Below are 25,813 nucleotides of genomic sequence, written 5' to 3' on the forward strand. Positions count from 1 at the left end.
GCAGGAGCCCCACTGTGTGCTGTGGAGGATGGAAGACGAAAAGTCAGCATTGTCTCTAAACTGTAGGAACATGTGATGTGATGGGAAAAAATAATGAGTACAAGACACAGGAAGAGCAGGTCACAGAAACACACGGTGCCCAGAAGGGCTTAACTAGCTGCAGCTGTGTGGGCCATGCGCAGAGTGCCCAAGGGTGTCCTGAGTGAGGGTGGATGTCCCCTGCCTGCTGGGATCACCCTGAGAAGGCTTCTGAAGCCTGCCAGGTCACCCTTGTTTTTATGGATAGCTTCTTTGCCAGGCTCCCTCCACCTGTAATTGACAAAGTCTGCTTCTGTTGAGTGTCTGATAAAGGATCCAACTTATGTGATTATTAGGACTGGGTCATGAAAGAAGACGGATATGAGAGACCCTGAGAAAAGAAGCATCAGAGGAACCTGAGGCATCTGTGTGGGAGTTACAACATCAGTCCTGTGTATAAGTGCTGAGTTTCAGCGTCTGCCCAACGCTAGGGGTTGCCTCGTCTGCTTCAACTCTAAGCTCCTAAGGGACAAGCGCCGCCTTCTGGGATGGCTTGGCAGCCATCGGCTTCACACTAAAGGCCTTAAAGCAAACCCAGGACGGAGTCTCAGTCCTGATGATTTGGGCTAGTGCCTTTCTTAACATTTCAGGGATATACTCCTTTATTTTATTTATTTTATTAGTTTTGCTCTATTCAGTCATGGCCATTCTTAGTTGCTGTTGTCTTTGTAAGTTTAAATAAATACTTTCATAATAAACAAAATAAAATTTTAAATAAATATTAAAATATTAATTTTAGATAAGAACCTTGTGTACCTTTCAAGATTAATATAGTAAATAAAGAGGACTAAAAACTTAAGAGACTGAAAGACCTGAGAATGTGTAAGAGAAACGTGGTTATCAAATGCAATCCCGATGTTTTATCAGGCCTCTGTATCAGTGTGGATGATTTAACCGTGGTTAACTCCATGAAGAAGCAAAATATTTGATTCTCATCTGTTTAAAGTCTTCTAAAAATATACACCCTAAAACAAAAAACCACTTAGTTGGGAAATTAAAGATGGTTATACTTTATCATTTATATAAGCCTGGCCTTTCTCCAAAATGATACAGCTTGCAACAAAAAACACATGATAGGCTTAATAAAAAAGAATGGAAATGGAAACTAAGGATCAACAGAAAGGAGTACCACAAATACCGCAGCACTAGCATGTCATCTTATTTCTGTAATTGAGTATGAAACCTGGCTCCGAGCTTCCTGGAGGCCAAGGCAAGACTAGAGACAAGAGCAGTGTGTGTCGTATCATTAGCAGAGAGGAAGATCATGTGACTTTCTGATTTTTTTCTCAGAAACTGAATCTAAAAAGAATCGCTCTATATAATGACTCATATATATGGCTTTAAGTGAAAAAGTGATAAACATTATCCTCCATGAGAGTTTTTGCACAAATTGAGGGAGCTAGGAGCTGATACTGAAGCACAACTCAATGAAGTTAATCCTGTCAGCGGCTAGGCTCCCACCAGCAAACTACTGATGAAATTCTAATTCCAGCAAATGCAGGCATGGAATGAGAGATGCCTATCCCATCTGCCTCGTTGTGCCTGGGGCCAGTCCTGAGTGTTGAAGACAGCTTGTTCCAATATAAACTCAAATGAGATTGTTCATAACAGAAGTCTGCAGGAATACGGCATCTCTGATTTGAAATGATGGATGATTTTCATCAGCCATGTATCTGCTCCATTGGCAGCACCCCAAGCGCAGACCCCAGACTGTTCAGTGTGTGCACAAACAGAGGGTATCTCAATCGTACGAGTGTAACACAGCTCTAACTCATCATTTAATTTCTGGATGGAATTTTGAGCAGAGGGTCATGGCTCTCTTTTTAAAGGTAAAACTCAATGAAAGACACTGTAGTTTTGAAATTAAATGAGCACTTGAAAAATACCAGCTTTGTTTGCCTTTGCGTTTTCTTTTTCCTCTCCTTCAAAGTTCTTTGCGGCAAAATATTCAATTGAAAACTCAACATGTCCACTGCCTCCCCACTCCTTAAAAAAATGTAGAAAGTCTCCACTAAGAGGAGGAGAGTTCTTCACAGTTTGTTTTTATTTTAAAACAATACTCATTACGTCATTTTTAAAGCATTTGTAATAAATTAAGCAAGTAACACTTGTGTATCAGTTTCTAATGTGTCTGGAACTTACTGGGCTACAAAAAAAAAAAAAAGATTATTTTTCTTTCTACACTCAAAGATATCCCAATCTTATTGCAGAGGGGAAACTGAGGCAATTGATACAGTTAGAGGACTAGGAAGCACTAATCTGTGTCAAACTCCAAAGTGCAAAGTCAAGGGAGAGATCATCATGGAAGGGAGTGATCCAGAAGAATTCCTATCCCTTACCTGTCCCAGTCATTCTTCTTGCCAGAAAAAAAAAGAGAGAGAGAGGGAGAAATCTTCAAGTAACTTAATGCTTTCAGTCCTTCTCCACTCTAACAAATATTTTTTCAAATTCGAACTGACCGCCCAAGTTTCACTGCAGCTCCCTGTTTCCTGTTAGATCTTAAAAATCTTTGCTTAAAACGTTGAAGTTTGAATGAAGAGCAAGAAAATCTTGCCTGCGAATAAGGCACTGGGAACTGCACAGAATCAACGTCAGCTCACAGGCTCATCATCTCACGCACAGATTCCTGAGCACATTCTTGCATTCTTGCTCTTAATCCTCCCTTGGCGACCTTCTACTCAGACATCATCTTTTATGCAGAGAAGCAGGCACGTTTTCTCATCGTTAATTCTGTTCTTAGGCAGGTGTGTAGCCACAGAGCACACAGACAACAGGATGAAGTGAGCACCCCAGGATGTGAATTTGTGCAGAGGAATTACAGCTCAGGCTTATTACACAGCTTTGGCTACATCAGGACATGAAGCTGTCTTGCAAATTACGGGCATGTCTAAGCTCTTAAGCACATGTGAACTTTAACCCACGTGCATTCCCATTCCCTACTCACATACACAGTACAAGCATGCCACGCACTCACAATCCAATTGGCTAACTATGGTTATTAACAGGAAAGAACAATTATAGTCCTTATGGTCATGGTTTGGTTTGAATGTTTGCCTCATCAAAAATGAGAGCAGACTTTCCTCCTTTTAACCTAATAAAAGCATATTGATTTTCCTGACTTCTTATGATCACATTTGAGGAAAGGCGTCAGCATTGGAATCACCAATACAGCCTGCTGACAGAGGGTGGCCACCAGCTTCATCAGCCTCCCAAGTCCTCTACTGTTGTCAGTCTGCACCTCTAGATTTTCAAGGGACGCAGACTGGCAACAGTAGAGATTAATATTTAAGACCTTAGGTTCAATGGAAAGATCTCCTACAGCTTCTGATATCAGCCCCTATCAGAAATTATATTTTACTTTGTGTATTTCAAGTTTCAGATATAAGGGGTCAAGACTAATAGTGACCAGCCTTCGTTCATTTGATAAACCTTTATTAAACACAACTGTGGCCTTGTTCTAGGCAGCATGAATAGAATGATTTACAAACGTCGCTGCTCTTCGAGCAGTCACTGCTTTATAGGGGAACTCGAGAAGCAGTCAGGAAGGAAGGTCTCGGAGGAGACGGCCCTGAAACGGAATCAGACTTTAAAAGATAAGTTGGTCAGCAGGGTTGGAGGGAGGGAGGGAGGGAAAAGAAGGTTCTGAAAGATGGATCTTTCAGAGAAAACAAATAACTTGGGCACAGGCATGGGCACAAGAAGGAAGAGAAAAGCCAGAGCATTTGGAGACTCGCAGAACATTTTGCATGACTGAGTACAGGCAGCGAGAGAGGCCTTTTGAGAAACACGACTGGAGAGGTGATGAGGGGCCACATCTTGTGTCACACAAAGAACCTCTTATGCCACTCAGAGGAATTTGGATTTTTTTTTTCCTGTAGGCATAAGGAAGCCATTGAAGAGTTTTAAACAGGAACAATGTAATCAGATTTACTCTTTGGAAATAAGATCTCTTGGTTAGTTAATGAACTCATATTTCTTTTTTTCTATGTTAACCACTGTTTTATTGTTTGGTCTTCAGACGATTATTGATTGGAGTGCCAAAGTGAGGCTTTGCCGCTTAACCTTCCGAAGTTTATTTTATTTTAAAATAGTTATTATATTATGTGATTTGCCTTATTAGTTTGGTGTACAGTTAAAGTAAGATAAAGGCAGAGAAACTGGCTTGTAGTGCGATTGCTACTAGCAACCATTAGCTAGTTGATGTCAGAAAAATTACAGATGAATCAATATTTACTATTGGATCAATTACAGACAAAACCAGAAAAGATTAGGTCTAGCACAAACTTTATAAAGCCTTTCATTGTATTTTGCATTTAAAAATCCTTACTTCAGAGATTCTAAATCTTTCATCAGGGGTGTGGCCTGTACCTTGAGAGTTTTTAAAGCTCTCCAGATGATTTTAATATGCAATTAGATTTGAGAACCATGATTTTGGTCTTAAGTGGCTTTACAAGTAAATGCTGTTAAATTCTGTGGTAATACATCATTCATAGGCTATTCAGGCTGTACTAAAACAGAGAGGAAAAACAAAGACAATTACTGAGCTCATTTTATGAAACAAGAACAATTCAAATAACAAAAGGTAAAAACCTTTAAAAAGACATGAAGCTAGCAGGGCGCGGTGGCGCACGCCTATAATCCCAGCACTTTTGGAGGCCGAGGCGGGTGGATCACGAGGTCAACAGATCGAGACCATCCTGCTCAACATGGTGCAACCCCGTCTCTACTAAAAATACAAAAATTAGCTGGGCATGCTGGCGCATGCCTGTAGTCCCAGCTACTCGGGAGGCTAAGGCAGGAGAATTGCTTGAACCCAGGAGGCAGAGGCTGCGGTGAGCCGAGATCGCGCCATTACACTCCAGCCTGGGTAACAAGAGCAAAACTCTGTCTCAAAGAAAAAAAGGCATGAAGCTATAATCTTTTTATGAATATAGGTATGAAATCATAAATAAAATATTCTAAAAATATTCTAACCATATATTAAAAGAGCAAGCTAAATAGAATGTATTTTAGAAACTGAAGAATGGTTTAATATTGGGAAATTTATTACTCTAATGCGTCATGATTTTAATAGTATTTTTGAGCATTATAAAATGGCATGTACTGGATCTCCATCCTCACAGAATGCATTCACCAGTGTGAAAGATAAATATTAAATGCATCATATACATCAAAAGATAAAATAAGAAAAAATTTTATAAATGCCAAAAGATAGCTTTATTTTATTTATTTCATTGTTTTTGACACAGGGTTTCTCGCTCTGTTGTCCAGGCCGGAGTGCAGTGATGCAGTTACAGCTCACTGCAGCCTCAAACTCCTGGGCTCAAGCGATCCTCCCACTTCAGCCTCCTGAATAGCTGGGACTACAGGTGAGTACCAACACTCCCAGCTAATTATTTTTTTTCGTAGAGATGAAGTATCACTATGTTACCCAGGCTAGTCCCAAACTCCTCAGCTCAAGCAGTCCTCCCACTTTCCACCTCTCCAAGTGCTGGGATTACAGGCATGAGCCATAGTACCCAGCAATAGTTTTAGCATAATATCAAAATAAAATGGCCGGGCACGGTGGCTCATGCCTGTAATCCCAGGTCTTTGGGAGGCCAAGGCGGGCAGATCACCTGAGGTCAGGGATTCAAGACCAGCCTGGCCAACAGGGTAAAACCCTGTCTTTACTAAAAATACAAAAATTAGCTGGCTTGGTGGCACATGTCTGTAGTCCCAGCTACTTGGGAGGCTGAGACAGGAGAATCACTTGAACCCGGGAGGCGGAGCTTGCAGTGAGCCAAGATTGTGCCATTGTACTCCAGCCTGGGCAACAGAGCGAGACTCTATCTCAAAAAATAAAATAAAAGTGTATTTCCTATTAGTAAACAACATTCCGTGAACATGAGAATTAAAAAAACCAAATAACATTATGATTTAACATTATTCCGCAATTTCCAGCCAACAAGAAGAAAAAGTACACTAAATAATTATTTGAAGAAAACTTGATTTTTCTTTTTTTTTTTTTTTTGAGACGGAGTTTCGCTCTTGTTACCCAGGCTGGTGTGCAATGGTGCGATCTCAGCTCACCGCAACCTCCGCCGCCTGGGTTCAGGCAATTCTCCTGCCTCAGCCTCCTGAGTAGCTGGGATTACAGGCATGCGCCACCATGCCCAGCTAATTTTTTGTATTTTTAGTAGAGACGGGGTTTCACCATGTTGACCAGGATGGTCTCGATCTGTTGACCTCGTGATCCACCCGCCTCGGCCTCCCAAAGTGCTGGGATTACAGGCTTGAGCCACCATGCCCGACCGAAAACCTGATTTTTCTATCATGAAAAAGAAGGTGAATCATCTGAAAATTATTTTTTAAGTCTTAGTAGAAAAAGTTGAATAAAAGATAAATATACAATTCAGAAACTTTCTTATATGTATTTTAAGGATAAAAATGGTTTCTTCAACTACTTCCTTTCTATCCCTACATCTGATTCTTAGAAAACAGGCCATGCCCCTTTCTCAAAGTGGGTTCTAGTGACTGCTTCTCCACTGGAGTGGGTAGCCAGCTATATGACCCTGCCCCTCACATCATAAGATGACATGTGATCCGTTTCAGTCTTCAGCTACCCAGTGAAGAGGATGTTATGATTATACCGTTTTACATGTGAGGAAATGGTACGTGGTCACACAGCTATTAGCCGGGCGTGGTGGTGTGCACTTGTGGTCCCAGCTACTTGAAAGTGAAAGTGAGTACTCAAAACCAGTCTGATTCCAAAGCTCATGGTTTGCAAATTCTGTTATACAGATCAAATAATAAACATTTTAATCTATAAGAAGAGAAAAGACAACCAATATCAATAAGACGAAATTACTGGAAGGAGGAAAATATCATAAGTCTAAAATCTCTACAAGAAATCACAAAGTAAAGGATCCATCCATTTGCCTGTATAAACGTTTTAAGCATATTCTTGCTCTGAAGTGATATCAGTTCTTCAAACTGATAAGTAGCATCTATAGAAAACCTACGACTGACACACTTAATGATGAAAGACTGACTGCTTTTTCCATAAGGATTGGTGTTTCTACTCCCACCACTTGTATTTAATCTTAGACTGAAGATCTAGCCAGTGCAATAAGGCAAGAAAAACAAGTTAAAAGTTATAAGTAGGAAATGAAGGAGTAAAACTGTGAAACTTGCAGACAACATGATCTTGTATGTAGAAATCCTAAGGAATCTACAAAACATCTAGTAGAATTACTAACTCAGCTTAGCAAGGTCACAGAGTCAATATACAAAAATAAATTTGTCTCTATATCACAACAAGTAATAGGAGGGTGAAATTAAGACAACAATTTTTTAAATATCATAAAAACAAATAAGGTAATTAAGAACAATTCAAAAAGTAGAAGACATGTACACTGAAAATTACAAAACATTACTGTAATAAGATCTAAATAAATGGAGACATATGCCATGGTCATCAATTGGAAAGCTCAGTTTTTTTTAAGATGATGACTCACTCCAAATTAATTTATGCATTCAATGTAATCTCTATCCAGATCCCCTGTAGCCTATTCTAGAGAAATCAACAAATTGATCCCAAAATTTATATGGAAAGGCAACAAAACTAGAATAGCCAAATCAAATCTGAAAAAGAAGAACAAAGTTGCAAGACTTATAGTACCTGATTTCAAACTTGATTTACAGCTAATCAAAGCAATGTGATATTCATATGAAAATAGATATCTCAATAAGTTGAACAGAATAGAAAGATCATACATAAGCCCATAAATTTGTAGTCATCAGATACTTAAAAGTTGCCATGGTAATTCATTGAGGAAAAGATCATCTTTTCAATCAGTGGTATTCATACTGGCTTAAACAACTCGATATTCCCACGTAAAATACATACATGAACTCAGGGCCTCACCCCACACTATTCACAGATATTAACTCAGAATAGATCATAAACCTAAATGGCAAGCAATAAATTAACATATAAACTTTGTAACAAAAACCTAGAAACACAGGAGAAATCATTGACCCTTGTATTAGGCAAAGATATAACACCAAAATGAAATTTATGAAAGAAAAATTGATAAATTGGTTTCATTAAAATTGAAAGCTTTTGCTCCTTGAAATACACTGTTAAGAAAATGCGGTTTAGTCTTGAGACTAAAGATTTGCAAATCATGTGTCTGAAAAAGGACTTGTATCAGAATAGATAATTCTTATAACTCCATTAAAAAAAGACAACCCAAAATGTTGAGCAAAAGATTTGAACAAACATTTCACCAAATAATATATTATAATAGCAAATAAGCATATGAAAAGTTGCTCAACATTATCAGTGCTTAGAGAAATGCGAACTAAAACCATACTGAGATCTTATCTCTCTCTCTCTCTCTCTCTCACACACACACACACACACACACACACACATACACATGCACACACACCACAATGTCTCTAATCAGAAAACTGAAAATATCAAATTCTGGTAAAGATTTAGAGAAAATGGAATCCTTATACATTGCTGGTGAGAATGTAAAAAAGATAGAGTCACTTTGGAAAACAGTTTGTCAGTGACTCAGTAAGTTAAATCCACATCCACTCCTAAATACCTACACAGAGAAATGAAAACGAATGTTCAGACAAAGAACATTCAGCATTGTTATTTTTCATAACCAAAACCTGCAGTTCAGGATGACATACTGAACATGTGTTCACCTCGTGTACCTCCAGGGACCGCAATGAAATGACAACATAGAAATACAAAGAGGAGTAAACTCATGCAACAAAAAAAGCCAGGAAGGGTATCAGTAGACAAGAAATTTCAACAAATTTCCAGAGGACCGAAAGCTGATGAACAGGCTGGGCACGGTGACTCACGCCTGTAATCCCAGCACTTTAGGAGGCTGAAGCGGGTGAATCACCCGAGGTCAGGAGTAGGAGACCAGCCTGAACGATATGGTGAAACCCCGTCTCCACTAAAAATACAAAAATTAGCCAGGCGTGGTGGTGTGCACCTGTGGTCTCAGCTACTTGAAAGACTAAGGCAGGAGAATTGCTTGAACCTGGGAGGTGGAGGCTGCAGTGACGTGAGATCGCGCCACTGTACTCCAGCCTGGATAACAGAGCAATACTCTGTCTCAAATGGAAGGAAGGAAGGAAGGAAGGAAGGAAGGAAGGAAGGAAGGAAGGAAGGAAGGAAGGAAGGAGGGAGGGAGGGAGGGAGGGAGGGAGGGAGGGAGGGAGGGAGGGAGGGAGGGAGGGAGGGAGGGAGGGAGGGAGGGAAGGAAGGAAGGAGGGAGGGAGGGAGGGAATGTACAGGCAAGCAAAGGAAGCAGAAACCCAGAATGTAATTGTTGGGAGCTCTGTAAGAAGGAGCCAGCCTCCCCTGTGGAGACCTGGAGAATCTCCGAAATGGCAGGTACAGGGGGCAGAAGTGAAAGAGAAAAAGAAAAATCAGTGGGAATGATGGAATACGTACACCACTATGTCACAGCCCTGCCGGTCACCCCTCCCCTTCACAGCCTTCCGGAGATCTGGAGGGCCAACATTGCCACTGTTACAAAAGACAAAGAATGAAGAAATTTCGCAGATTTACCTAGGGAGACTTAAACCTTCTGTGGTAGATACTTTATTACAGAGTACTCTGTCCACACCCAGGTGCCCCACACAGTGCTTCTAAAAGCATCTGTGGTGAAGGACTAGCTCTTGTGTTAAATTTTTGAATCCATTGCAGAAGGTTCTTTTTAAAAATACAATAAAAATAAATTACTAGAAAAATAAAATTTAAAAAGCAAAGATACACAAAATACAAACACAAATGTTTTACTATCAGACTCAAGAAATAAAAAATTATATTTCAATCAATATTATCAGAACAAATTTAAAATAGAAAAAAAGACAAGAATTACAAAAACGGTACATACTTATTGAAAGTGTGCATATGGGCAATTAGACAATCATTGTTACATTAAAATATTTGTGTTATTCTACAATTGTAACTAAACAAAAGATTATTAAGGGAATTGTAATTTACCATATTGAAAACCTGTAAGTTTTGAATAAACAGCAAGTATAAAACTATAGAAAATTTTTATTGTAAAAAGTGAGCCCGATTCTTGTTTTTTGATTAATTTAATCTATATTAGATTGTTGACAATGCTATTCACAGAAGATAATGCGTGTCTAAACTGTTTCTGTGTATTTTTTCCCTTATTTTTGGAGATAAAATTCACATGCCATAACATTTTAAAGTGTACAGTTGGCTGGGCATGATGGCTCACGCCTGTCATCCCAGCACTTTGGGAGGCTGAGGTAGATAGATCACTTGAGGTCAGGAGTTCTAGACCAGCCTGGCCAACATAGTGAAACCCCGTCTCTACTAAAAATACAAAATTAGCTGGGCAGGTTGCACACGCCTGTAATCCCAGCTACTTCGGAGGCTGAGGCAGGAGAATTGCTCAAACCCAGGAGGCGGAAGTTGCAGTGAGCCGAGATCATGCCACTTCACTTCAGCCTGAGCAACAAGAGAAAAATTCCATCTCAAAAAAAATTAAAGTGTACAATTCAAGTGTTTCTCAGTATATCATATTCACAAGGTGTGCAACCAAAAGCACTATTTAATTCCAGGATGTTTTCATCACCCCAAATGGAGATCCCACACTCATGGGGAGCCATTGCCCAGTCTCCCTCCCCTCAGCCCCGAACCTGAGTCTAATCTACTTTCTTTATAGTTTTGCCCATTCTGCACATTTCATAAAAATGGAGTAAAAGCCTAGAACATGTAGCCTTTTTTGTCTGACTTCTTTCACTTAGCATAATGTTTTCAAGGTTCATCTACATTGCTGCATGTGTCAGTCATTCATTCCTTTTTGTAGATGATTATTTCTTTGTATGGATATACCACAATTTGTTCATTCATCTGTTAGTGGACAATTGAGTTGTTTCCGGTTTTTGGCTATTATGAATAACGTTGCCATGAACATTAAATATAAGCTTTTGTGTGAACATACATTTTCATTTTCTTGGCTATATCCCTAGAATTGAATTGCTGGGTTATATGACAACAATATGTTTAACTCTTTTAGGAACTAGCGAACTGTTTTCCACAATGGTTTCACCATTTTATATTCCGACTAGCAATTTATTAGAGTTCCAATTTTTCCACATCCTTGCAAATACTTATTTCCCTTGAAAATTATTATTATAGCCATTCTAGTGTGCCTGAAATGCTATCTCATTGTGGTTTCGATTTGCATTTCCTTGATAATGATGTTGAACACCTTTTCAAATACCTGTTTGTCATTTGTATGTCTTCTTTGGAGAAATGTCTGTTCAAATAATTTGCTCACTTTTTTACTGTTTTTTTTTTTTAACCATTGAGTTCTCAGAGATCTTTGTTCATATATTCTAGTTACTAGCTCCTTATCAGATACATGGTTTGCAAATATTTTATTTCATTCTGTGGGTTTTCTTTTCTTTAGGACAGTCTCTTGACAGCATCCTTTAATGCAAAAAAGTCTGTGATGTGATGAAATCCAATTTGTCTGTTTTTAATTTGTTTACTTAGGCATTTGGGATCATATCTAGGAAATCAATGCCGGAATGATGAAGATTTACACACATTTTCATTTAAGAGTCTTATACATTGGGCTCTTTTTTTGTTTGTTTGGAGACAGTCTCGCTCTGTCTCCCAGGCTAGGGTGCAGTGGCATGATCTCAGCTTATTGCAACCTCTACTTCCTGGGTTCAAGTGATTCTCCTACCTCAGCCTCCTGAGTACCTGGGACTACAGGCACACATGGCCACGCCTGACCAATTTGTTGTATTTTAGTAGAGGTGGGATTTAACCAGTTTGCCCAGGCTGGTCTCAAACTCCTGAGCTCAGGCAATCCACCCACCTTGGCCCCCCAAAGTGCTAGGATTACAGGCATGAGCCACCGTGCCCAGCCACTTTGGGCTCTTTTCAAATTTAGCAGTATTTTTATGTGTGTTTTGTTGTTTCTTTCAAGATACAGGGTCTCGCTCTATTGCCCAGGCTATAGCATAGCAGTGCAATTACAGCTCACTGTAACCTCGAAGTCTTGGGCTCAAATGATTTTCCCAACTTAGCCTCCAGAGTAGCAAGGACTACACTATACATTTTTAAAACCCATTCTGAGTTAATATTTTAACACGGTGTGAGGTAGGGGTCCAAATTTATTCTTTTACCTTTGGATATTCAGTTGTTCCACCCATTTGTAGAAAAGACTACTTTCCCTCATTGAGTGGTCTTCACACCCCTATCAAAAGTCTATTGGCTGGCCAGGTGTAGTGGCTCATACCAGTAATCTCAGCACTTTGGGAGGCCAAGGTGAGCAGATCACCTGAGGTCCAGAGTTTGAGACTAGCCTAGCCAAGATGACAAACCCTGTATCTACTAAAAATACAAAAAAAATCAGCCAGGTGTGATGGTGGGCACCTATAATCCCAGCTACTCTGGAGGCTGAGGCAGGAGAATTGCTTGAACCCAGGAGATGGAGGTTGCAGTGAGCCAAGATCACACCATTACACTCCAGCCCAGGAAACTAGAGTGAAACTCTGTCTCAAAACAAAAAACAAACAAACAAAACAGCAGATTGGCTATACATGCATGGGTTTATTTCTAAACACACAATTCTATTTCATTGTTCTACATGTTTATCCTTATTTCAGTACCATGTCTTGATTACTGTAGTTTTGTAGCAAGTTTAAAAACAGGAAAGTGTAAATCCACCAAATTTATTCTTTATCCAGATTATTTTGCCTATTCTAAATCTTGGACTTTTGGTACAGATTTTAGGATCTGCCTGCCAATTTCTGAAAAAATACAGCAAAAGAGATTTTGATAGTGATTACACTGAAACTGTAATAAATTTGGTGAGTTTTTCCATCTTAACAATTTTAAGTATTTCGATCCATGAACATGGATGTTTTTACATTTATTTAGGACTTTTGTAATTTAACAATATTTTGTTGTTTTCAATGAACAAGTCCTACACTTCTGTTAAAATTATTCCTAAGTATTTTATTCCTTTCGATTTTATAATAAATAGAATTATTTTCGGGCTCTTCATTGCTAATGCATAATGCAATTGATTTGTAATTTTTGGTATTATATCCTACATATTTGCTGAACTCACTCATTAACTGTAATATGGATTGTTTAGGTTTTCTATATGTCATCAGCAAATACAGATAGTTTACATTTACAACTTACGTCATCTGCAAATATAGAGTTTACAGTTTTCTTTCCACTGTGGATGCCTTTTATTTTCTTGCCTAATTGCCCCGAATAGAACTTCCAGTGCAGTGTTTTGTTTCTGTCTTTCACCATTAAGTATGATGTCAAGTGTGGATTTTTCACAGATGCCCTTTGTCAGGATGAGAATATTCCTTTCAATCCCCAGTTTGTTGAGTATTTTTCATCATGAAACAGTGTGATTTTTGTCAAGTGCTTTTCCTGAGTCAATTGAGGTGATCATATAGGGGTCTTTTTCTTCATTGTATTAGCGCAGTATACAGCATTGATTGATTTTGTTTGTTGAAGCACCATTGCATTCTGGAGATAAATTCTATCTGGTCATAATGTATAATGCTTTTATATACTGCTTGGTTTGGTTTGCTGCTATTTTATTAAATATTTTCACATCTGTACTCACAAAAGATACTACAGTTTTCTTTTCTTGTGTTATATTTACCTAGTTTGGATATCAAGATAATACTGGCCTCATAGAATGAGTTAAAAAGTGTTTCCTCCTGTCCTATTTTTAATTCTTCTTTAAATATTTGCTAGATGTCACTAGTGAAGCCATCTGGGGCTTAGATTTTCTTTGGGAAGTTTTCCAATTACTTCTTTAATCCTTTTAGTTACTCTAGGACTACTCAGATTTTCTATTTCTTATTGAGTCAACCTTTGTAGTTTGTGTATTTCTAGGAATTTGTCCATTTATTCTAGGGTATCTGATTTTTTTTTAGCATACAGTTATTCATAGTATTGCCTTATAATCCTTTTTATTTCTGTGAGGTTTATAGGAAAGTCCCCTCATTCATTTCTCATTTTAGTAATTTGAGTCTTCTCTCTATTTTCTTGGTGAATCTAGATAAAGTTTGTCAATTTTGTTCCTCTTTCAAAGAACCAACTTTTTATTCTGTTTAGTTTCTCTACTTCATTTCTCTTTTGTATTTTGTTAATTTCTGCTCTTTATTATTTCCTTCATTCTGCTTGCTTTGGGTTTAGTTTACTTTTCTTTTCCCCATGTCCTAAGGTTGAATGTTAGGTTATTGATTTAGGATCTTTCTTTTCTTTTTTTTTTTTTAGACCAAGTTTCACTCTTGTTGCCCAGGCTAGAGTGCAATGGTACGATCTTGGCTCACTGAAACCTCCGCCTCCCCGGTTCAAGTGATTTTCCTGCCTCAGCCTCTCAAGTAGCTGGGATTACAGGCATGCGCCACCATGCCCAGCTAATTTTGTATTTTTAATAAAGACAGGGTTTCTCCATGTTGGTCAGGTTGATCTCGAGCTCCTAACCATAGGTGGTTCACCCACCTCATCCTCCCAAAGTGCTGGGATTACAGGCGTGAGCTACCATGCCTGGCCCTCTTTTTTCTTTTTTTCTTTTTTTTTTTTTATTTTTTATTGGATTTTACGTTTTGGGGTACATGAGCAGAGCATGTAAGACAGTTGCGTAGGAACACATATGGCAGTGTGCTTTTCTTTCCTTCTCCCCTTCACCCACATTTGGCATTTCTCCCCAGGCTATCCCTCCCCACCTCCCCCTCCCACTGGCCCTCCCCTTTTCCCCCCAATAGACCCCACTGTTTAGTACTCCCCTTTCTGTGTCCATGTGTTCTCATTTTTCATCACCCACCTATGAGTGAGAATATGCGGTGTTTCATTTTCTGTTCTTGTGTCAGTTTGCTGAGGATGACGTTCTCCAGATTCATCCATGTCCCTACAAACGACACAAACTCATCATTTCTGGTTGCTGCATAATATTCCATGGTGTATATGTGCCACATTTTTCCAATCCAGTCTATTATCAATGGGCATTTGGGTTGATTCCAGGTCTTTGCTATTGTAAACAGTGCTGCAATGAACATTTGTGTACGTGTGTCCTTATAGTAGAACAATTTGTAGTCTTTTGGATATATACCCAGTAATGGGATTGCTGGGTCAAATGGAATTTCTATTTCTAAGGCCTTGAGGAATTGCCACACTGTCTTCCACAATGGTTGAACTAATTTACACTCCCACCAACAGTGTAAAAGTGTTCCTTTTTCTCCACATCCTCTCCAGCATCTGTTGTCTCCAGATTTTTTAATGATCGCCATTCTAACTGGCGTGAGATGGTATCTCAATGTGGTTTTGATTTGCATCTCTCTGATGACCAGTGACGATGAGCATTTTTTCATATGATTGTTGGCCTCATATATGTCTTCTTTCGTAAAGTGTCTGTTCATATCCTTTGCCCACTTTTGAATGGGCTTGTTTGTTTTTTTCCTGTAAATCCGTTTGAGTTCTTTGTAAATTCTGGATATCAGCCCTTTGTCAGATGGGTAAACTGCAAACATTTTTTCCCATTCTGTTGGTTGCCAATCCACTCTAGTGACTGTTTCTTTTGCCGTGCAGAAGCTGTGGAGTTTCATTAGGTCCCATTTGTCTATTTTGGCTTTTGTTGCCAATGCTTTTGGTGTTTTGTTCATAAAGTCCTTGCCTACTCCTATGTCCTGGATAGTTTTGCCTAGATTTTCTTCTAGGGTTTTTATGGTGCCAGGTCTTATGTTTAAGTCTTTAATCCATCTGGCGTTAATTTTAGTATAAGGTGTCAGGAAGGGGTCCAGTTTCTGCTTTCTGCACATGGCTAGCCAGTTTTCCCAACACCATTTGTTAAACAGAGAATCCTTTCCCCCTTGCTTGTTTTTGTCAGGTTTATCAAAGATTGTATAGTTGTAGATATGTTGTGTTGCCTCCGGTGCCTCTGTTTTGTTCCATTGGTCTATATCTCTGTTTTGGTACCAGTACCATGCTGTTTTGATTACTGTAGCCTTGTAGTATAGTTTGAAATCCGGTAGTGTGATGCCCCCCGCTGTGTTCTTTTTGCTTAGAATTGACTTGGCTATGCGGGCTCTCTTTTGGTTCCATATGAAGTTCATGGTGGTTTTTTCCAGTTCTGTGAAGAAAGTCAATGGTAGCTTGATGGGGATAGCGTTGATTCTGTAAATTACTTTGGGCAGTATAGCCATTTTCACGATATTAATTCTTCCTAACCATGAACATGGAATGTTTCTCCATCTGTTTGTGTCCTCTCTGATTTCGTTGAGCAGTGGTTTGTAGTTCTCCTTGAAGAGGTCCCTTATGTTCCTTGTGAGTTGTATTCCAAGGTATTTTATTCTTTTTGTAGCAATTGTGAATGGCAGTTTGTTCTTGATTTGGCTTTCTTTAAGTCTGTTATTGGTGTAGACAAATGCTTGTGATTTTTGCACATTGATTTTATATCCTGAGACTTTGCTGAAGTTGCTTATCAGTTTCAGGAGTTTTTGGGCTGAGGCGATGGGGTCTTCTAGGTATACTATCATGTCGTCTGCAAATAGAGACAATTTGGCTTCCACCTTTCCTATTTGAATACCCTTTATTTCTTTTTCTTGCCTGATTGCTCTGACTAGAACTTCCAGAACTATATTGAATAGGAGTGGTGAAAGAGGGCATCCTTGTCTAGTGCCAGATTTCAAAGGGAATGCTTCCAGTTTTTGCCCATTCAGTATGATATTGGCTGTTGGTTTGTCATAAATAGCTTTTATTACTTTGAGATAGGTTCCATCGATACCGAGTTTATTGAGGGTTTTTAGCATAAAGGGCTGTTGAATTTTGTCAAATGCCTTCTCTGCGTCAATTGAGATAATCATGTGGTTTTTGTTTTCGGTTCTGTTTATGTGGTGAATTACGTTTATAGACTTGCGTGTGTTGAACCAGCCTTGCATCCCCGGGATGAATCCTACTTGATCCTGGTGAATAAGTTTTTTGATTTGCTGTTGCATTCGGCTTGCCAATATTTTATTGAAGATTTTTGCATCTATGTTCATCATGGATATTGGCCTGAAGTTTTCTTTTCTTGTTGGGTCTCTGCCGAGTTTTGGTATCAGGATGATGTTGGTCTCGTAAAATGATTTGGGAAGTATTCCCTCTTTTTGGATTGTTTGAAATAGTTTTAGAAGGAATGGTACCAGCTCCTCTTTGTGTGTCTGGTAGAATTCGGCTGTGAACCCGTCTGGACCTGGGCTTTTTTTGTGTGGTAGGCTCTTAATTGCTGCCTCAACTTCTGACCTTGTTATTGGTCTATTCATAGTTTCAGCTTCCTCCTGGTTTAGGCTTGGGAGGACACAGGAGTCCAGGAATTTATCCATTTCTTCCAGGTTTATTAGTTTATGTGCATAGAGTTGTTTGTAATATTCTCTGATGATGGTTTGAATTTCTGTGGAATCTGTGGTGATTTCCCCTTTATCATTTTTTATTGCATCTATTTGGTTGTTCTCTCTTTTATTTTTAATCAATCTGGCTAGTGGTCTGTCTATTTTGTTGATCTTTTCAAAAAACTAGCTCTTGGATTTATTGATTTTTTGAAGGGTTTTTCGTATCTCAATCTCCTTCAGTTCAGCTCTGATCTTAGTTATTTCTTGCCTTCTGCTGGGTTTTGAGTTTTTTTGATCTTGCTCCTCTAGCTCTTTCAATTTTGACGATAGGGTGTCAATTTTGATGATAGGGTGTCAATTTTGGATCTCTCCATTCTCCTCATATGGGCACTTATTGCTATATACTTTCCTCTAGAGACTGCTTTAAATGTGTCCCAGAGGTTCTGGCATGTTGTGTCTTCGTTCTCATTGGTTTCGAAGAACTTCTTTATTTCTGACTTCATTTCATTGTTTACCCAGTCAACATTCAAGAGCCAGTTGTTCAGTTTCCATGAAGCTGTGCAGTTCTGGGTTGGTTTCTGTATTCTGAGTTCTAACTTGATTGCACTATGGTCTGAGAGGCTGTTTGTTATGATTTCAGTTGTTTTGCATTTGTTGAGCAGTGCTTTACTTCCAATTATGTGGTCAATTTTTGAGTAGGTGTGATGTGGTGCTGAGAAGAATGTATATTCTGTGGATTTGGGGTGGAGAGTTCTGTAAATGTCTATCAGGTTTGCTTGCTCCAGGTCTGAGTTCAAGCCCTGGATATCCTTGTTGATTTTCTGTCTGGTTGATCTGTCTAATATTGACAGTGGAGTGTTAAAGTCTCCCACTATTATTGTGTGGGAGTCTAAGTCTCTTTGTAAGTCATTAAGAACTTGCCTTATGTATCTGGGTGCTCCTGCATTGGGTCCATATATGTTTAGGATTGTTAGCTCTTCTTGTTTTATCAATCCTTTTACCAGTATGTAATGGCCTTCTTTGTCTCTTTTGATCTTTTTTGCTTTAAAGTCTATTTTATCAGAGATGAGAATTGCAACTCCTGCTTTTTTTTGCTCTCCATTTGCTTGGTAAATCTTCCTCCATCCCTTTATTTTGAGCCTTTGTGTATCCTTGCATGTGAGATGGGTTTCCTGGATACAGCACACTGATGGGTTTTGGATTTTTATCCAATTTGCCAGTCTGTGTCTTTTGATTGGTGCATTTAGCCCATTTACATTTAGGGTTAATATTGTTATGTGTGAATTTGATACTGCCATTTTGATGCTAAGTGGCTGTTTTGCCTGTTAGTTGTTGTAGAATCTTCATTATGTTGATGCTCTTTAACTTTTAGTGTGATTTTGGAATGGCTGGTACTGGTTGTTCCTTTCTATTTGTAGTGCCTCTTTTAGGAGCTCTTGTAAAGCTGGCCTGGTGGTGACAAAATCTCTGAGTACTTGCTTGTTCGCAAAGGATTTTATTTTTCCTTCACTTCTGAAGCTCAGTTTGGCTGGATATGAAATTCTGGGTTGAAAGTTATTTTCTTTAAGAATGTTGAATATTGGACCCCACTCTCTTCTGGCTTGTAGTGTTTCTGCCGAGAGATCTGCTGTGAGTCTGATGGGCTTCCCTTTGTGGGTAACTCGACCTTTCTCTCTGGCTGCCCTTAGTATTTTCTCCTTTATTTCAACCTTGTTGAATCTGACGATTATGTGCCTTGGGGTTGCTCTTCTTGCAGAATATCTTTGTGGTGTTCTCTGTATTTCCTGCATTTGAGTGTTGGCCTGTCTTGCTAGGTGGGGGAAGTTTTCCTGGATGATGTCCTGAAGAGTATTTTCCAGCTTGGATTCATTCTTTTCGTCCCCTTCTGGTACACCTATCAAACGTAGATTAGGTCTTTTCACATAGTCCCACATTTCTTGGAGACTTTGTTCATTCCTTTTTGCACTTTTTTCTCTAATCTTGGTTTCTCGTTTTATTTCATTGAGTTGGTCTTCGACTTCAGATATTCTTTCTTCTGCTTGGTCAGTTCGGCTATTGAAACTTGTGCATGCTTCGCGAAGTTCTCGTATTGTGTTTTTCAGCTCCTTTAATTCATTCATATTCCTCTCTAAGTTATCCATTCTTGTTATCATTTCCTCATATCTTTTTTTAAGTTCCTTGGTTTATTTGCATTGATTTAATACATGTTCTTTTAGCTTACAAAAGTTTCTCATTATCCACCTTCTGAAGTCTAATTCCGTCATTTCGTCACAGTCATTCTCCGTCCAGCTTTGCTCCCTTGCTGGTGAGGAGTTTTGGTCCTTTCTAGGAGGCGAGGTGTTCTGGTTTTGGGTGTTTTCCTCCTTTTTTCGCTGGTTTCTTCCCATCTTTATGGGTTTATCTGCTTGTCGTCTGCATAGTTGCTGACTTTTCGATTTGGTCTCTGAGTGGACACCCAGATTGTTGATGATGAAGTATTTCTGTTACTTGGTTTTCCTTCTACCAGCCTAGCCCCTTCGCTGTACGACTGCTTTGGTCCACTCCAGGCCCTGCTTGTCTGGGGTGCACCTCTAGCAGCTGTGGCACAGTGAGGGATGCTACCCGTTTCTTTTTCTGCTATCTTTATCCCAGGATGATGCCTGCCAAATGTCAGTCTTTTGGATATAGAGGGGTCAGGGAGCTGCTTGAGGAGACAGTCTGTACTTTTTTGGAGCTCCATTGCTGAGCTGTGAGCTCTGTTGTTCATTCAGGGCTGTTAGGCTGCTATGTTTGATTCTGTTGCAACAGAGCTCATTAAAAAAAACCCTTTTTTTCTCCAATGCTCTGTGTTGGGGGGTTCGGGCTTTATTTTTTGATGTCCGATGAGGTGTCCTGCCCAGCTAGAAGGCAGACTAGCCACTGTTTGGCTGCCGAGGCTCCGCCCTGCTGTTGTGTGATTCGCCCTGTTCCTGCAGGCTCTGCTGTGGTCTCCGCCACACCCTGCGGCAGAGTCTCTTCATTGTAGCATGTTGCCTCAGCAACGGCAGGCTGCGTCAGCAGTGGGCGTGTATCTCAGTAGGGACAGGTTGCCTCGGCAACGGCTGGCTGCGTCAGCAGTGGGCATGTATCTCAGTTGGGGCGGGTTACCTCGGTAGTGGTGGACGCCCCTCCCCCACAGAGCATCTCGGACCGTCTGCTCAGGATAGTTTGAAATCGCGGTTTTGTTCATCCCACTGGGTGTCCCAAACGATCTGTCCCTGCAATCCCCTGGGCTGGCCTACTGTCTAAGTCTCGTTCAGTCTCAAGTCCAGCCCTCTCAAGTCTCAGGTTGCCGGTTCAACAGGGCACCCAGACAAGCGCGCCCTGTGGGGATTGCTGGGTAGGGCCGGCCGCCGCCGCCCCGGCTGCCGGCTTCGCCAGGCAGACCTACTGCCTGGCGTCCCGTGTCTTTTTTATACTTGGGAGTTTCCCCTTTCTGTGGGCAACAAAGATCAGTCTGGAAATGCAGCTCCGACTCACCGTTTGCGGATTCAACGAGAGCTCCAATCCTGGGTTGTTCTCACAGCGCCATCTTGAGTCCCTATCAGAATATTGTTTTTTTCAATGGCTATGATGCCTTACTGCATATAAAATGCTATTACTCTTTCTTTTTTTTTTTTTTTTGAGACGGAGTCTTGCTCTGTCACCAGGCTGGAGTGCAATGGCGAAATCTCCACTCACTGCTTCCCGGGTTCATGCGATTCTTCTGCCTCAGCCTCCCAAGTAGCTGCAACCACCGGCCCTCTTTTTTCAAATGTGCACATTTGCAACTGTACATTTCCCTTCTATGCGCTGCTTTAACTGCATGCCACACATTTTGGATACATTGTGTTTTTATTTTTATTCATCCCAAATTATGCTTTATTTTGATTTCTTGCTTTACTGTATATTTAAAGTGTGTTGACATATTTGTAAATTTCCCAAATTTCTTTCAGTTGTTGATCTTTAGTTTCATTCCATTATGGTCAGAGAACATATACTGCGTGTTTTCAACGCTTTTCATGTTATTGAGACTTGTTTTATGCTGTAAAATATCATCTCTACTGGAGACTGTTCTGAAGTACTTAAGGTGAGTTTGTATTTTTCTGTTGTAGGGTAGCTATATAGATGTCTATGAGGTTTAGTTTACTTACAGTGTTTTTCAAGTTTTCTGTTTCCTTACTGATATACTGTCTAGTTGTTCTATTAACTATGGAAAGTAGGGTATTGATATATCCAACTATTATTGTTACCTAAGAAAAGAGCTCCAAAATGCATGAAGAGAAACTGACAGACTTGAAGAAGTCTCTTCTCTTAGGTACATGTATGCATATAATTATTATATATTCTTGGTGAATTAACCATTTTTTAATTATAAAATGGCCTTTTTTTACTAATAATTTTTGTTTTAAAATCTATCTCACCACATAGCAGTTGCAGTAACTCCTTCTCTCTTTTTATTATTGTTTGCATAGTGTATTTTTTTCTGTTCTTGACCATTCAATCTATTTATGTCCTTGAATCTAAAGTATGTTTTTTGTAGACAGTGTATAGTTGGTGCATTTAAAAAAATCTTTCTAGCTTGTAGACAGCTGCTATAAAAAAATTAAATAAAATATTTTTGGGGGGGATAATTTATTTAATTTTATGCTTCAAATTCATATATACATAAATCTGTCTTTCAGTTATCAGTATTTAACTGCGTACTACTTCATCTTGATTTATTTGAAGAAACACACCTTAGCCATCTGCTTACCTGCTTAGGCATCAAAAGAGGTGCCAATTAGAAAATAGGGCATTAACAAAATTTTTTAACTGACCCACATGTTTTTTTAACTTGCTATTGGTTTCACTTATATTTAAGCATTTACTCTTAAGGTTGGCAAAACATGTTATCAATGTATTGTGCAGGAGTTTGTCTTTTGCGTAAATAGTCTGTTGGATTGCCACCTACCCTCGACCAAAGAAAAACCAAACCTCACTGGCACCATACTCTAAACCACCTGTATCGTAGGTTAGAAGATTGTGAAAGCCAAAAATCTGTAAGGTTGGAGGGACCCATTAGTTAATCTTTGGGCTTAGAGGAGGAAAAAAAAATAGTCCCATACTGCATTTCACATCTCTTAAAAATAGTTTTAGCAGCTTAAACCTTTTTAGTTATAAAACTTATCACACTAGGATTTGCTTTGAAATGTAGTTTACAACCAAATCAAGTATAATATATATATTATACTGTGCCAGTGTACACTGGCACTTCAGCACAAGGGCACACTTTAAAAACAAATTATTTTGGACCTTTAAAACTAGGCCATACTATAAAAAAACAGTCCACGGTCTTACATTCAGCAAATTCATACTAAAAGATCCCATTTTCGTAAGATAAAGGGCAAGAAAACTTTACATATGCTACAAGTTCATTACAGGTATTTACATGGCCCTTTCTCCCCTAGGTACTTAAAATTTTCACATTATACAGCTCCCAAAAGCCAGCTTTGCAGGAATGATGAGGCCAGATCACTATTAGAATAGTTTTTGCAGTGCTGTAATACAAAAATGTATTTTGAAAGCTATTGAGTGACCATTAAATACTGTTAAAAAATGGTTTTGGTGAATTTGTTGGCAGATACTTAATCCACTACATTTAATAAACGGGGCCATTGGGGTGTACTATGTCTCATTCTAATGAGCTCCAAATGCCCTTTCCACCCACTGTATAATTCACTAAAATACAATTATTCAGAAAAATTCACATCTTCTTTCAGCAGTGCATCAGATTGTTAGCATATTACTGATGTGGGTGTTTCCAGTATGCTAAACTTGCAGATATTTACCTAACTCTGAATCTGATTCACCAACACAGCAATCTGGTCCGTGAATGATAAATTACTGTCTTCCCCTTTCCCCTGACAATAGAAAAAGCTGATTCCTTTACCACTCCCCAAATCGAAACTTGGCTGGTTTCCCCTTAAAAGGTACTCAGTTGAGAACACTTAATATCAAGTACAATTATTAATTTAGTTTTAAGTTGCACCGATACTACCAATACATCACAGTGCACACACACATATGTGAGATGCAGTCTATATTTTTTACATTAATTAGCAGTTCTACACAAATAGATTAACTCCCTGGCGAATTTGTTTCAGACCAGTTGACAACTATCCATAAACATAACTAAATTTAAGCATAAGTACTTTGTCTTATTTTATACCTGTACTTTAAGTAAGGTTTTGAGTTGAAATGTCATTATTTCCTTGTCTGAAGGATTAAAGGAAACAGGGACCCAGTGGCTTGGTGGTTTGGGAGGAACACTTGGTGATGGCGGCTCACTAAATTTGGCACCAGCATAGTTCTGATTAGCTTGAGATTTAAAAAGTAAGCTGGGACCTGATAAGCTAGAGTTCCAACTTTGATTATTTGGAAAATTTTTGTCCTTTCCCCCGTTTTGCATGGCCTGCCAAGCAGCTGCAGATGAGTTATAACCACGTCCTCTTTCTTTTTTCTTATGAACAATCTTCATCTGGGAATTCTGATCCTTGGTCTTCTGTCTGTTAAGCTGTTGTTGGTTCTTACTATCATTTCTAGATTGACAGGCTGGAATGTTATACCTCTCTCCACCACCCATCTTCAGCTTCTTTGTCACCTTTCAGTCTGCTTTTCAGATTGCAAGATTTCCAATACCTGTCCTCTTCCTTGCTGCCAAGCCCAAGATAACAAGTGTTGCTTTCTGACAGATCCTTTCCTTTGTCTCAATACAGAAGTTTTCATGGGCCAATCCTGAGTTCACCCTAAGAGCTGAGGCCCACATCTGAGTCTCCTCAGTACACAAGTTCGAGAAAAGTCCTAGCGACTTCAAGTTCAGAACTACAGCGGCAGCGGCTCCCTCTCGACGTCGAAGCCTCCCTCCCTTTCCAGGGAGAGACAAGGCACAGACCGACAAAGCCCACGAGCACCGATGAGCGCGCTGCCGGCCACTCCACCTTCTACAACCCGACCTCCTCCTCCTGCCTCTACCGACCAATAAAATCTTTTTTCCAATCTCTGCTTTTTGATTAGAGTATGTAGTCGATTTACATTTAATTAATTAATGATAAGTAGGAGTAACATCTGCCATTTTACTGTTTGTTTTCTACTTTTTTATGCCTTTTGTTTCTACATTTCTCCATTACTGCCTTCCTTTGTGTAAAATAGATATTTTCTGATACAGTATTTTAATTCTCTCATTTCTTTTACTATATTTTTGAGTTTTCTTTCCTAGTGGTTACCCTGGGAATTACCACTAGCAACTTACTTCATACAAGACAAGTCCCTTCTCTGTCACTGCTTTAAGATTCTCTCTTTGTCTTTGTCTTTCAACAGTTTGATTATAATGTAACTCAGTGTGGATCTCTGTATCATACTTGGAGTTTATTAAGCTTTTTAAATGTGTATGTTAGTGTTTTTCATCAAATGTAGAGAGTTTGGGCCATTATTTCATCAAGTAGTCTTTCTGAAGCTTTCTCTCACCTCTCCTTCTGGGATTCCATTATCCATATGTTGATATACTTAATAATGTCTCACAAATTTCTAAACATTTTTTTCTGCCTGTTTTTTCTTTCTGTTCCTCAGACTGGATAATCTCAATTGACCTATCTTCAAGTTTGTTGATTACTTTTAGCCTGCCTGATTAAATGTGCTACTGGGTGCCTCTGGTTTATTTTTCAGTTCAATTATTCTAGCTTTCAACTCCAGAATTACTATTTTTTAAATAATTTTGACCTATTTTTATTCTATATTTGGCAAAACACAGTTATCATTTGATATGGTTTGGCTCTGTGTCCCAACCCAAATCACATCTCAAATTGTAATCCTCACATGTCAAGGAAGGGACCTGGTGGGAGGTGACTGGATCTTGTGGCAGTTCTCCCCATGCTGTTCTCATGATACTGAGGGAGTCCTCAAGATATATGATGGTTTTATAAGTGTGTGACGGTTCCTCCATTGCTCTCTCTCTCTCTCTTGCTCACTGTCCTGCCACCCCGTGAAGAAGGTACCTGCTTCCTCTTCTGCCATGATTCTAAGTTTCCTGAGGCCTCCCCAGTCATGAGGAACTGTGAGTCAATAAAACCTCCTTTGTTTATAAATTACCCAGTCTCGGGTAATATCTTTATAGCACTGTGAAAACAAACTAATCCATCATTCTTTGCTTCAACTCTTCAGACATAGTTTCCTTTAGCTTTTTGAACATAAGTTAAATAGCTAATTTTAATCTCTGTATTGTAAGCACAATATTTGGGTCTCTTAGGACCAGGTTCTATCGGTTGCTTTCCATGTGTGTATA

General features: G+C 39.2%; 1 protein-coding gene and 1 long non-coding RNA gene across 2 annotated transcripts; one reads left to right on the top strand and one right to left on the bottom strand.

Annotated features, from left to right (window-relative positions):
- Positions 1-3,726: 3,726 nt before the first annotated feature.
- Positions 3,727-25,813, top strand: LOC144582887 (uncharacterized). Its single transcript, XR_013536421.1, has 4 exons — positions 3,727-5,447; positions 6,673-6,802; positions 21,450-21,583; positions 24,252-25,813. It is a non-coding gene; the product is annotated as an uncharacterized LOC144582887 (long non-coding RNA).
- LOC100398839 (proline-rich nuclear receptor coactivator 2-like) lies at positions 23,532-24,241 on the bottom strand. The gene has a single exon (XM_035302341.3). It carries the CDS (start codon positions 24,116-24,118, stop codon positions 23,699-23,701), a length of 420 nt encoding a protein of 139 aa, XP_035158232.1. The 5' UTR covers positions 24,119-24,241; the 3' UTR covers positions 23,532-23,698.

This window comes from Callithrix jacchus, chromosome 5 (assembly GCF_049354715.1).
Source record: "Callithrix jacchus isolate 240 chromosome 5, calJac240_pri, whole genome shotgun sequence".
NCBI lineage: Eukaryota > Metazoa > Chordata > Mammalia > Primates > Cebidae > Callithrix > Callithrix jacchus.

Excerpts from the sequence above, each read along its gene's own strand:
- LOC100398839 (XM_035302341.3), bottom strand. The coding sequence starts at position 24,118 with ATGGGTGGTGGAGAGAGGTATAACATTCCAGCCTGTCAATCTAGAAAT.